At 34.4% G+C, this 13,878-nt stretch overlaps 2 protein-coding genes across 2 annotated transcripts; one reads left to right on the top strand and one right to left on the bottom strand.

Moving 5' to 3' along the window:
- The first annotated feature begins 1,145 nt into the window (after nucleotides 1-1,145).
- On the top strand, nucleotides 1,146-4,947 carry LOC113077901 (zinc-binding protein A33-like). The gene is made up of 6 exons (XM_026250165.1): nucleotides 1,146-1,850; nucleotides 2,069-2,164; nucleotides 2,404-2,637; nucleotides 2,847-2,920; nucleotides 3,031-3,146; nucleotides 3,863-4,947. The coding sequence occupies exons 1-6, from the start codon at nucleotides 1,428-1,430 to the stop codon at nucleotides 4,399-4,401; spliced, it is 1,482 nt and encodes a 493-aa protein (XP_026105950.1). The 5' UTR covers nucleotides 1,146-1,427; the 3' UTR covers nucleotides 4,402-4,947.
- A 2,441-nt stretch (nucleotides 4,948-7,388) lies between these two features.
- LOC113077899 (uncharacterized) lies at nucleotides 7,389-13,740 on the bottom strand. The gene is made up of 9 exons (XM_026250162.1): nucleotides 12,688-13,740; nucleotides 11,968-12,282; nucleotides 11,585-11,890; nucleotides 11,371-11,409; nucleotides 10,949-11,029; nucleotides 10,227-10,255; nucleotides 10,051-10,122; nucleotides 9,819-9,887; nucleotides 7,389-9,650 (listed from the first exon to the last, which is right to left on the bottom strand). The coding sequence occupies exons 1-9, from the start codon at nucleotides 12,746-12,748 to the stop codon at nucleotides 9,603-9,605; spliced, it is 1,020 nt and encodes a 339-aa protein (XP_026105947.1). The 5' UTR covers nucleotides 12,749-13,740; the 3' UTR covers nucleotides 7,389-9,602.
- Between the last annotated feature and the right edge of the window lie 138 nt (nucleotides 13,741-13,878).

A 13,878-nucleotide genomic window follows, 5' to 3' on the forward strand; every position in this document is an offset into this window, starting at 1 on the left:
AGACGAAATGCGACAGACAGACAAAAAAGCTGAGAGTGGCAAACTTAAAAGATGAGGGGAAAAAAACATAGTAATATAATATTATTTTCATAACCTACCTTAGACTTTGTGATTTCAAGCATCTCAACGCATCTCTCACCACCTTCTACATTAACAACAGCAACAACAAAACATACATTGTTACACAAAAAAGTTGTAATTAAAGTGTCATCCTGTCACATCTTATTTGTTTTATTAATAAATAATTTGATATTTCAACAACCTTCACTTAATAGCTTCTTTTGCAGGCTTGAAACCATGTCCACTGTGTTTCAATCCCTCCTTACAGATGAGACAAACCAATCTTTTGCTCATTCTAACAGAAAAGTTTCCAAATGGTTCCAAATACTCTAGCATTTCTACAGCACTCCTGGGAGTCTGTTGTCTTATCTTGAGTTGTTGTTGTTGTAAGATGTCTACAATGATTTTCAGCACTCCTTTACCTTAAAATCTTGCCTGGTGAAGTTTTGTCTGCATTCCGGGCATTTGTGAGCTCCCTCATGTGATTCCTAAATAACGTGGCAGAAAACGTGCTCACAAAGTGAACTCACCAGAGCGTTGAAGTCACTCAAAATGTGTAAATATTCGATGAAAAGTAGAAAGCGTTACCTGTTGTAGTCAGAATAGTATTCATAGACTTTGTTGAAGGAACGATGAAGCTGTAATGTTTGTTCAGTCCTTTATTGAGTCAGATCATACCCTCTCGCATTAGAGAACAGAATGTTTTACATACTTCTACATTGAAATCAAGAACTCAAGAAATCAAGAATAAATAAATAAATCCCTTATAAAAACAGTAGCATTAGTTAAAGCATTAGCTGTTATGAACTATAAAGGTACAACAATTTCACAGCATATTAGGTTACTGTTAAATACATAAATATAGACTTATATTATTGTTTATTTATATTTGCTTATAATATATGATACCATAACCAGTGTGACACACCAGTGGAATAATATTGTTAAATGTTACCACCAATTTTAGTTTTCTGGACTTTTCTTATAGAAAAAGCAGCTTAGCTGAGAACTTTATGTTAATGGTTTTGGTTTTCACAACCATAATTTCTCCTTCAATACATTAGATGATTTTTGTGGGGTGCAAAAAGTTCAAAGTATTTATTCAATGGTTATGTAAATATTACATGTAAAAGGTTATGGGCAGAAGTAACAATGGACCTTTCTTTAGTACAAGTGTTGGCTGAAAATGTTTTGTCCAGTGAATGTGTATTCTATTTTGAAACCTAGGTATATAAGATGTGATATTCCTGTTTGGCTACTTTTTAACCTGTGGGAGGAAACATACCTAGTTATGCAAACCAAATTTGAAACCAAAAGTGTTCACTTCTAAAAACAAAGTGTTGGCAGAAGTTGAGAAGAAAGCTAAGATGTATTCAGCTATGTCTTTGCAGATTAAATGCTCGGTGTGCTTGGGTGATTTTACTGATCCAGTTACACTTTCTTGCGAGCACTCGTTCTGCCGGGACTGCATCATGGGTCACTTGCAGGCCAGCCTGGGACCAACCGCCTGCCCAGAATGCCAAAAGCCTTATAACGAAGAAGACCTGAAATCTAGCCGTTTACTGAGGAACATGACCTCCACTGTGAGAGAGCACCTTGCTGAGCTCAAATTGGATAAATCCTTAAAGCTCCCAGAAATGGAAAGGATGTTGATGTGCTCGGAACACGATGAGAAACTCAAACTGTTCTGCGAGACTGATCAGAAGTTGATGTGTGTCATCTGCAGGGATGGAGACAAACATAAAGGACACGTCTTTAAACCGGTAAAAGAAGCTGCGCAGATCAACAAGGTAAAACACGGCCATTTGTATATGAGTCATATCAGAGTGCCTGATGAAAGCCCTGCAGATTAAAAGCTCCATTCTTGATTTCAAGTGTCTTTCAACCTATGCTATTTGTGTAATATTATTCATGGCATAATTAAGTTTCTAAATTTAAATCCAAGGCTTATTTCATTTCAGATATACAGAGAAGCTTATCTGTTCTCTGTTTTTGTTTTTTTCTGTAGGGGGAGCTGAAGACAGCTTTAGGTTTTCTTGCCAAAGAGAATGGACAGCTGGATTACATGATCCAACAACAGACAACTGAGATCACCAAAACTGAGGTATCAAGGTGTATATAAATAAAATAAAATGAATGAATTATTTGCACAGTCAGAGACCAGGGTTCACATTTCATTTACTTCCGCAAATTCTTAATCCCTTGACTCATATTTTTTTTAGCTTATCTATTAATTTAGAAATACATTAAAAACACAATTCAAACAGAAAATGGCTTGAATGATATTAGAGTAAAATATTGTATATATTATATTGTTGTTTTTTCACTTTTTTCTTTATTTAGGGTAAATCCAAATCTTTATTAGCCCAGATCTCTGCTCAGTTTGAGGAAATGCACCAGTTCTTAAGACAAAAAGAGGCCGAAGTGAAGAAAAAGCTGGAGAAGGAGGAGAAGAAGGTTACAGAATTCATGCAGAATAATCAGTCCGTGATAAACAGAAGGTTCATGGAGAACAAAGAGAAGGAGATTATTCTGCAGTCAGCTCTGGAGATTGAGCAGCCTGATCACTTTCTACAGGTCACAACACATTTGATGACACACTTTTATTTTTGATGGGTAAAGTTGGTTAAAAAAAAACACACACACAAAAAAACATAATTTATTTATAAAGACACACTTGGAAATATGATGATAATATATTATAATCTATGATAATGCATTACCTATGAGTTTTCGATTACAGTTATGGTTTATCTTGTAAATAAAAAGCACACATTTGTCTGCAGTGGTGGAATGAAAAAGGATTTCCAATGACGAAGAAGATGAAGCAGAAAGACGATTTGACACCATCAAATATCAAGTAAATAAAAAGCAATGATATTACTGTTATTTAGGTCTAAATGAGATCAGTGGGTGTTATCACTTGGGTAGAAATTGGTTTCTATTTGATGACTTTTCTATATCTTTCAGGTATGCGTCAAGAGTGAAAGATCTCTCTGTGGTTCCTGACTCTCTCTTTATTGGCCCTCATGAAACTCACCTGCAGTTCTTTGTGTGGAAGGAGATGCTGGGATCCATCAAACCAGGTGAAAAATATGACAAAAATGCATGTTGTGAAATTCAGCTAAAGTGAAACTAGATTTGCATTCCTGGAAAATGCCAGCACTTGTAAAGACAAGTGTTCAAGTTCTATGAGTTAGATTCTAGATTGTGGTGCTGTATTTGTCTTGCTTTCTGTGCGCTATTTGTGAAAACAAACAAAAACATAATAATAATAATAATAATAATAAATTGATGAGGGTAAATGACATGATGCTTCTTTTTTGACCATATCTATTAAATTACTCAAAAACACATTCAATAATAACTAACAATAACAATAATTTTAAAAACCTAGGATAGGAATAAACTTTATAGATTCACATAGATTTTTAAAATACATCTTTTTATCATTTTGGCCATCTCATCCATATATCATTGACAAGTTTGGCAGCTTTTGTAAAGGTTAGATGGTTAAACAGATTTAGTCAGTTTTGCATATTTAACAAACATCTGATGAATGTAAATCAACAGGAGATTTTCGAACTTTAACTTCTTACAAATATAAACCAAAAAAGCACAGAAAAAAAAGTTTGAATGGAGGAAATCTGTAGTGGTTTGGGGAAATAATTGCAGAAGTTATATGTGTATGGTTATGGATTCAAAACACTACGTAACCAGAATATTCAGAACAGTGCTGTCCTGCTAAAACGTCTTTCAACTAATAATTTGTCATCTAATAATGTTTCTGTCTGTTCTTTAGTTCCTGAGAGTTTAACCCTGAAAAAATCTGGAGAGTCTTACTTAAAAGTGTCTCCAGGGGGTGCCAGAATCCGTCAAGCTGACAGAGCGACTCTTCTGTATAAAGACTTCAACCCTGGGACAGTTTCAGAGAAAAACTTCCAAGCTGGGCAGCACTACTGGGAAATAGAGGTGGGAGAAAAGCCAGACTGGACTGTGGGAATTAAGATAGGTGCAGAAAAACAGCTGAGTGCAGCAAAGTCTGCTGAGAGTGAGATCCTGCTCCACCTTAAACACAGTAAAGGATACGTGCTGACCTGTGAGGGAAAGGACACTACATTGAATACTCCAGACAAACCACAGAAAATAGGGTTGTATCTGGACTGTGAGAGAAAGCAGGTGTCGTTCTATAACGCTGATAACATGTCTCGACTGACCCGGATAAACTACAGATCGAAGCAGCCTTGCTGTCTCACCCTGGTTCCAGGACTTTATCTGGATGGAATGAACAGCGATCCTCTCTCTGTCTGCTCCTATGAGTTTAACACTGGCAAACGCTAACATGCTAGCTCGGTTATTAGCTGCACATTTTCTGAGACATTATAAAATGTCTTGGATTTGAGACATATGGGGATATCTAGGTCGTCTAAAATCAGATTATAACAAAGATGTTTTGGGCTTTTTTTTTTTTTTTTTTTTTGAGCTGCTGAATGACACTTCACGATGATATAAACAACTTTTTTTTTTTTTTACATGCATATCTTTGCATTCATTTTTAGATGGGTTACTTCAGCTAGCAAAGATATAAGCATGGTTTTCTTGTAAATGTTGTTTGATGATCATACCGTATTTTCTCTTTAATTTTATGTCAATTTTGATAATGTATCCAGTATCAGATACTGCTTTCATGCTTTTTGGACTGTGACATAAACTCAGACATGAAATAAACACCACATATTCCTTTTTAGGGTTAGGAGGATACATAAGTAGGGAATTGGTTCTGCATTTTAAAATACATCTGTAGATATGTCATATAGTAATTTAACTGGACTAGTAAAACATGAAATCTTTCAGTAAAATCAATAATTTAAAGAGTAGATTAATTGAAGTTAGAAAGATCAAATTACCATGTATTTATATTATGATTTCTGTTTAAATAATAAATTCATGTTTATTAATTATCACTGTATTTAATGTCATATTCAAAGCAGTCTGGAGCATCAGAAAATGACACTGAAAGCTGTATGCAAATAACCATAATATCCATACAGATTATGATAAATCTGGCTGTAATCTTATTTATAGATGTCACAGAACATGGCTGATGAGAGCTCATGATGACAAAAATCATAAAGCAAACAGTCTTTAATCCAATTTACAGAAGTAATACTGAGAAACAGGTTTCTGATGCTGTGTCTGTTGCATCTGGGGACCATGTCTGTTCAGTTCAAACATATGTGACCTGAATAAGACATGTATAAATACACGGTTGTGTAGTAACAGCAGGTGTGTGTCGTCTCAGTGTTTCAGGTAGGTTGAAGGAATTTAGTTCAGATGCACCGTATTGTGGAGATAAAAGTTTGTGATCCATCATTAGTTTTGGTGTATTACCGTCGTGGCTGTTTGCTAGGAATTTAGGAAGTTACTTCTTTAGGTGCCACCAGGGTGTTATTTATTTATTTATTACATTTTAGATACTAAAAGCTGCAAGTAAACCTCATCCAGCTGTTACGGCATAATTAGACAGTTAAGGACAAGGAGAAGCACAGTCAGACATATATGTGAGCTGCATCCTGGTAAGATGATGGTTATTTGTTGTCATACATTCACAAGGTGTAGAAAAGTTGTATAGCTAAGGCATCACTAAATAAATTTTGTTTAGTGATAATGGAGATAAGTGAGGCTGAGGAATCCCTTATACTCAGAAACAGCTCATAAACCTTCAGTTTATCATGAATTAATTATATTATTAATCATCATGTCATGTCTCTGGAGTCAGATTAATACCAGGCTGATTCACCCAGATCATCTGAATTCCCTCCGTTTTAAATTAAAATAAAAATTAAATAAAATGTATGCATTTAACAGATGCTTTTGTCCAAAGCGACTTACAGTCCATTCAGCCTATTAATTTTTACCTATCAATCACATGTGTATGAGATGTACACCACAGGCTTATGATCTGACAGAATCAACAGTGTCTAGAAGTGAACAACACCAATTCCTGAATGTAAACATTATAAACTTTACCAGCAGGTTGTACACCTCCTCATACACCTCCTCAAAAGGTTCAGTAATTGTTTCACATTTAGATAAAGACTATTTAAGAAGAGGAAGAGAAACTTGCAACGGATTTCAAACCCACCAGTCTAAACTTCTGAGATGATCTCTGCTCTATTGTGGGTTGAACCAAAGAGGAAAAACTCACTCAGCAGTAACCAAGTGAGCTCACAACTCAGTAATAAAATACTGCACATATGACATATAATATAACACTTAGTGCACAGCCCACAGCCACATTGCTCAATATTAACCCAAAGATTATGTAATGAGTATGAGTACAATATACCCTTATATGGGAAACAAAGGAAGTATGGTAAAAGACACTCATATGTTGTAGTGTCATACTGCACGGTAATGATTGGTGAAACACCCACAAACACAAAACACAGGTATGTAAAAATTTTATATTCTAACACTGTATTAAACATTATAAAACAGTGTGAGAGATGAGACTGATGGTCTGACCCATGCTTAGGGTTTACTCATTTATCCTGCAAAATAAGCATTTTTTTTGTTTGTTTTGTTATATGTCACTGATCATTATATGATTGAATTATTAAGGATTTAATCAATTTTGGATTTATTAGAGGATTTAAGTTAAAAAAGGACAACAATCAATAATCAAGCTTTATTTATTTAATTATTTTTTCCCATATATTTATTATAAATACTAACTCCCCCTGGACATTTAAAGGATGAAATCTACTGTCATGTGAAGAAGTATATTCCTTTATTTATTTATTTTAGGTTAGGTTTAATGCATTTGTCATTCATGAAACAGCTAAGATTTATATAATAGTACTAATAAGATGAATACATTTTATACACACAATAACCAAGTTTCTTTATTTATCATCAATAAAAAAAAATTCAACTTCATACATTGTAACTGAAAATTGCTTGTTTTAGTCATGTTTAGCTATACTTTTTAACTGAATATATTTGTTATTTTCACAATGAAAATATTTAATATTGATTCTAAGCCTTTTTAATAAATGCTTTTTGTAAATATTCTCATATTAGTTAATATAATTATTCTAATTTTTGATTTACACATGACTGGCAAATATGCTTTGCATTAAGTTTATTAGTTTATGCTAAAACTATAATCTAATAAATAATAATATATATTAATAGTAATAATAATCTAATAATGAATCCTAAATATTCTGAGAGTGCACAGAGAGACAATGTGCCGCTGTTCTTTTCAACAATTTGATGTATTATCACAAAACATAGTTTTAACCAAGTGAGGTGTGTGGAATCAATGGGTCAGATCTTCTCACAGGTAAAGGTGTCTGTAAGATTGATCAAATCTGTATAAATGTAAACCATTTATTTAAAAACAACAACGTTTTAGCAAAGAGTCTGGCTAAGACTTAGATAGCAGTTCTGGTGAAAATGTCCATGTGATAATGCTCTTTCTGACTGCAGAACAAACAAGTCTCTTCTGCTCCACTGGTAGAAACACTGTCTGTAACTCACCAGGTTCAGACAAACTCTTATTGAGAGATTGTGAAAATGTAAACGATCTGGTCTTGACTACAGCATCATGGCTTATGAGCTACAGTAATTGGTTAATTATTCGTGGAGAATTAACAGTGTCAACAGTGGACAGATGAGCAGCACCAGCTTCCTGAATGTGAACGTTATTTTATTATGGAGTTAGGCTAATGATAACATGCAGTGATAACTTCAATTCACATGTAGACTCAAAGACTAGCATGAGTGTCCAGACCTTCATAAGCTCCTACAGTTGAGATCAATATAGAATGGTATGAAGCAACTTGTTAAAAGAAAGAGGAACTACTAATGCAACGATTTATTCTAAACTGGGTTCACAGAGAAAACTAATGTGTACTTTCATGCTAGTTCTCGTGTGAAACAGTTCTAAGAAATTTTTGTAACCTGTTGCAACATGACGCTAATGCCTGTGTGAATATGGTGTTTTTTAGAACTTATTAGTGATATTTCACATTTTCACAATTCTCGTCTACTGCAGCTATGCTGTAGCAGACAAATAAAGCTGTATGTACATGCAAACTTTTATAATTGTACTCTCCTTAGGATGCCAGTGTACAACTGGTAAACAGGACTACAGATGAAAATTAGCCATTGGCTAACTCTGGCATGTTACAGGCGTACTGTTGTTAATGCATTGTCCTGATAAATGAATAAAGTAAAAAAACATGTAACTTTATGTATTATGCAACATGCTATGCTTACTGTTACTAACAAGGCACAGTAAGTGTAAGATGCTGCATAACACAACCTCAATTAGAACTACATCTCCTGCCATAACCATAAACAAATAAATAACAACGATTCCAAATAACTTACATGGTGCCTATGTATAAATCCATTAATGAATAAACAGTTTGAGAACAAACGAGAAATAAACAAACAGTTAATACTGCAAAGTGAACAGATGATAGTTAAACGTTTTCACACTCTATAGGAAACAAACTACCGGGATACATCTGAAAATTTTATTTCAGTTGATGTTTAAAATATTTGGGTAGTTTAGATTCTGTCTCAATAAATAACATTGTTTTCATACCATTACATGACACAAGTATTCATTTAAAAGTAAATTCTGCTTTTAAAATGTTCCATCAATTAATCTGGCATGAAAATGACACTTGAAGTTCATCGTGATGCTGAAAGCGTGAGTGTCACGCCAGATGTGTGAGAGTTGGCAACCCTGATCAAGAAGTTACTTCTGATTGAAGACAAAAACTCAGAAGAAGAGTAAGTGAATCCAGTAACACAAGGCAAACACAGGCTTAAGAGGTGAATATAAGTGCACAGTCTTGAGTATGGGGAGCGATGGAGATATAAAGTCTCTTTTGTCTTAAAAATAGGAATGATGTCAATGGAAACCAGAGAGGAAAACACAACGTGTAAATAACCCCAGAAACAATCACAGAACACCAGGAAACATGGCGAGCAGGTAATAGAATCCTTCCTAGTATAAGACCAGATCCAATGTGGAACAAAGGTGTGTACTTAAATGAGGAACTAATGATGAGATAAATAGTGCAGTTGATCAAGTGTGCATAGGAGGGAACCAAGATGGATTCTGGGAAATGCAGTGCTGGAGACTGGGCTAATGATGTAGGACAAAATGCTCCAGACATTTCATTTTATGACACATGCACTTTTTTTCAGAATATTTCAGGAAAATGTTTTTTTTTTAACTACATGTGGTTGAAAATGTGGGAAACTTTTTAACAGTACTTTCCTTTTAAATTTTGTTTGTACATTTTCACAGTACATTCAACAAATATTCAATGTAAAGCTCTTTTTCTTAACATTCAATGAATCTCATTAAGCTCAGTTGATGCAAAAAAAAATACTTATCTGCTCATATGAGGTCATGCAATGATTTGCATAATTACTGACTGTTCACTTTAATGTTTATTTGTGAGGGTAGTGGTGTTGTTCACAGAGGTGTAAAGCCCATCTTGAGGTGCATATTATGTTCCTCTGATGGCAGCGTAGGTCACTGTATCATTAGAATGATCCTGAAAGAACATCACAGAGTTTGTCAGTCAATGTGTACCTTTCAATCCATAGCTAGTATTATTTGCAAATTCAGAGCTACGTATCAGCACATATAGATGAGAGAGTGGGAACATGTCACTGATCAGTGACAGAAGAACAAGTGAATCTGGTCATGAATATAAACTCACATTGTCAACTTGTACTTGTTTTTTACTGAGAGCGGTCACCTCAGAATAGGTCACATCATCAGTCTGGTCCTAAAAATCAACAATAGAAACATGGCAAATCAAGTTTAATACAGTAAAAAAGACATGACAGTACACTATCTAAAGGATATAAATTGCTTTATAGAAGAGATGAATAGACATTTAATGAACTTCACACTTCTTAAGGAAAGTTTAAGTCTTACTGTTTACTCACATTGATGTTTGGCATAGGAATGGACATGTTGATTGTTTCATAGGTTCCATTATGTTCATTCTTCTCTTTGACCTTTAGATAAGTAGTTATTAGTTCCTGAATGAATTTACTGTGCACACTCTACTTAACTTAAAATTCAGTAATCACATCCAAATAATTGGCATTATTAAACTCACCACATAGCTGTCAGTCCTTCTTTTATTATCTAAAAAAAAACGTATATGAGCATTATAATGGTAAAACAGACATGCAAAACATAATATCTCCAATGCTATTAACATTCAAATAAAAAAGATTTGGTTGTTAAAATTGATTGTTTTGTTTTCACATTATAACTTTAGAGACTGATATTGCAGGAATTAACAGGAATAAACCTCTGTTTGAGAACTTCATCATTCAACATTCACATAATATGCATGTTTCTATTACATATGATCTGAAAATGATGGTTGTTTGTTAATAATAAAGTGAGGAGATCTGAATATGTTTAAAGTCTGTATAAAGACAATTCAGAGAATTGGTTCTAAACATCTTATAAATGTTATGAATGTATGGCTAAATACACAATACAAATGGCTTGTTTTAGCTGAACGGTACAGTTCGCTCGTCTCCTGATTTAAATGTATTTGTATTTGACAGTTGAAAGAGGCGGCAGCTTACACGCAAGTGGCCGTGGATTCAGCACCAACAATGCACACACCCCCAGCATTTGCTGCTTTTTTTTCAAGATTTCTATCATTTATTTCATTTACTTAGCGGGATGTTAAAATCATAAAAAATTTGGCTGGGTGGTTAATAACACATTTGTGTGTGGCAATTGTGAACACATATTTATATGGCTTTACATGGCCTTTAAATTATTAGTATAGGCTACAGAAGAAAAAAATACAAAACTAACCAGTTCTGTTTTTACAGATCACCCAGAGAACAACCACAAGAACAACAGCTAATGCAGCAGGCACAGCAGAAATCACGATCACTAAAGGAGAGAGGACACGCATACAGTCATATACAGCAGCCATCCGAGTGCTTTCCTTGATCTTTTGTCTTTTTTTTGGGAATGTTGCTGTATTGCAATACTGTTCAGTGTAAGCAAGTAATTAAATAAATATTATTGTTATTATTAAACTGTTGTTTCTTGTCTACAATAAATGACTGGATGTCCTTATAATATATGTAAAAACAGTTATTGAGAAAATGCAAAACTGTATTGTGGTAGACTATGTCATCTATGCCATCATTTGTTTTCTGTAGCGTTATATTAGACAAATGCCATGTGGTTTAATTAGCATCATCATCATCATCATCATCATCATGTACCTTGTGTATGAGATTCTGATGGGTTTGTAGTTGAGTGATCTGTAAAGGAAAAAAGATAAAATAAATATGATTACAAATACTTTTTTTTTCGGTTACAATTGCTTTATTAACATTTGTTGGGCTGTTATCACTTAACCATAGCTCATTTGTTGGAAACATTAATAGTCCTTAAAATTATGAGGGTATAGTTTAAATTGATTTACAAGACTCTCACCTGAATACTTGACAGTGTATGTGGCTGAAGCCTTCACTTCTTTTCTCTGAGTAACCTGACATCTCCACTCTCTGTTGTGATCTTCATTCAGGAGTGTTGTTTTCAGAGTGCTGATACACTTTTCTGAGAATGACACCTGATATCTGGGGTCTGTCTGCAGATCCACACCAGCCAGATTCACCCAGAGCAGCCGAATATCCTCAGTTTGGACCAAAGTATCACAAGGGATTTGATGTGAGATTAACAGACAGGAGAGAGTCACAGAGCTGCCTGGTCTGAGCTCAGTCTGTGAGGATGATGAAGAGACTGAAACAGAAAATAAGACAGAAATGTAAAGAAAGCATTTTATCCTTTGTAAATTGACCAAGCAATTGTAAAATTACCCTGAAGAACATGCAGATAAACACGTGCATCAGGTCCTTGTTGTTTATTATTCACATATTGTCGGCAGCTGTAAGATCCATGATCTTCTTTTGTGACTTTCTTGATGTTCAGAGAGCAGTTAGAGCCCAGACTCAGTCTCTCACGTCTCTCTATGTCATTCTTTGTTTTCCCTTCGGCAATCAGTTCAACTGCCCCTGAATGTGTGTCATAGAGCCATGTAGTTGATGTGCAGTCAGAAAGAGCATTATTACAGAGGAGAAGGACATTTTCACCAGAATTGCAGAACACATGAGTCTCATTCACTCCGCTGGTACCTGAAACACAAGCACAGTTGCAACGTTATGTATAATATTGTATAAAGTATAGAATAATAATACAAATAACATACTGGGATACAAAGCAATATATGCAAAACTCAAATTTTTCCTTGAGGCAAACAAAACATTATCCAGACTGAACTAGTTTTCTTATCAGAACAGAGTTGTTCAACATTCTCTTAACATAAAAAACAATCTGCATCATATTTCTGTATGTCACACTATGCCTAGTATTAATGCATTCAGAAATAATACAGGATGTAACGCAAGTAACACTACGCAAGTCAAGAGATCACAATGTGAATAAACAGAGCTACTGTTCAAACAAACTTTCCCAGACTAATTCAACTAAAGTAATATTTATAATATCATGTCATAAAAGAGAAAAAAATTATTATGTACCTGTTAGATTGGAGCGCAGAATTATCAGCCCAAGCAGATACACAAGACACTTATCAGTCATTTTTTTTATTTATCTGCTTAAGTCAGTCTTTCTCTGTTCAACCCTAACAGATTACACCTCTTCTAGAGAGCCTTGTTAACTGTGAAATGTCCTTCGGGTAGGAACTTACACATACTTGCTCAGCATACATGTGATCATCTCTGAACCCACTGCTAGAGTAAGCACCGTTAGTTTCAATTTCTTCTTTTAGTGGTTTCCTTAAATTAAATTTTATCAATAGTCATTAAGTTATTACTGGAATGCTGCTGTGTCACAAGCTGTAAAGTTTCTGAATTTGAAGTCACAATGAAAAATGTTTCCATTTTTAAAACAGCAATCAAGTGGCCATCGCACTTCTTTGAATACATGAGCAATCAAGCAGGAAAAAAAAAGTAATGTGTTGTACTTGTCAGACATCAGAGCTGACTATTTGCAATGAGCTTAGTAACAGATTTCAGTTTTTTAAATGAAATGGCTTGCTAGTTTCCAGTGATGTACATTTTTAATGTGCTTTAGTCACCTAGTTACCCAAAAATATCATTTAGTGACCAATCACACTCGTTAGTGTGCCTTGCAAAATCTTCCATGAACTGACAATAAATGTTATACACTTACATACTTCAACGGATGACGTTTTTGGTCTTTGTAGAACTTTAATTCAAATTGAGACAAAAGTATAATTTTGTCTGTTTTCATAGACTTGTTGACCAAACAAAAGCACATTTACACAGTAGCACACAATGACGATCACAAAACCATGAGTAAAATGAAAAAAAAAACAAAAAAAACATGGATCCTCATTATCAAAACTACATATTTAAAAGAAAAGCAAAATACAGACTAAGCAAAACATTAGGGAATTGATACTGATGTTTAAAAAAAAAAAAAAAAAACTTTTTTAGATTAAATAATCCATAATGATAGATGTCAAGGTCCCGTTTGGGGTTTAAGGTGGAACTCTGTGAAGCAGGGCAATTGATAACAAGCATACATACACTGTTTTACAACTTCAGTGAGTTCCTGAACAAATTCATTTTTGTTCCGTGTCTGTTGAGTTCTCATCAGTAGCCCAGACCCTATCAGACAAATCCAACTTCCAGGAGCTAAAAATAAGTGTTTCACTAGCACGTCTACAAAAGGACGTACTTTTA

This window comes from Carassius auratus, unplaced genomic scaffold (genome assembly GCF_003368295.1).
Source record: "Carassius auratus strain Wakin unplaced genomic scaffold, ASM336829v1 scaf_tig00023531, whole genome shotgun sequence".
NCBI classification, from domain to species: Eukaryota; Metazoa; Chordata; class Actinopteri; order Cypriniformes; family Cyprinidae; genus Carassius; species Carassius auratus.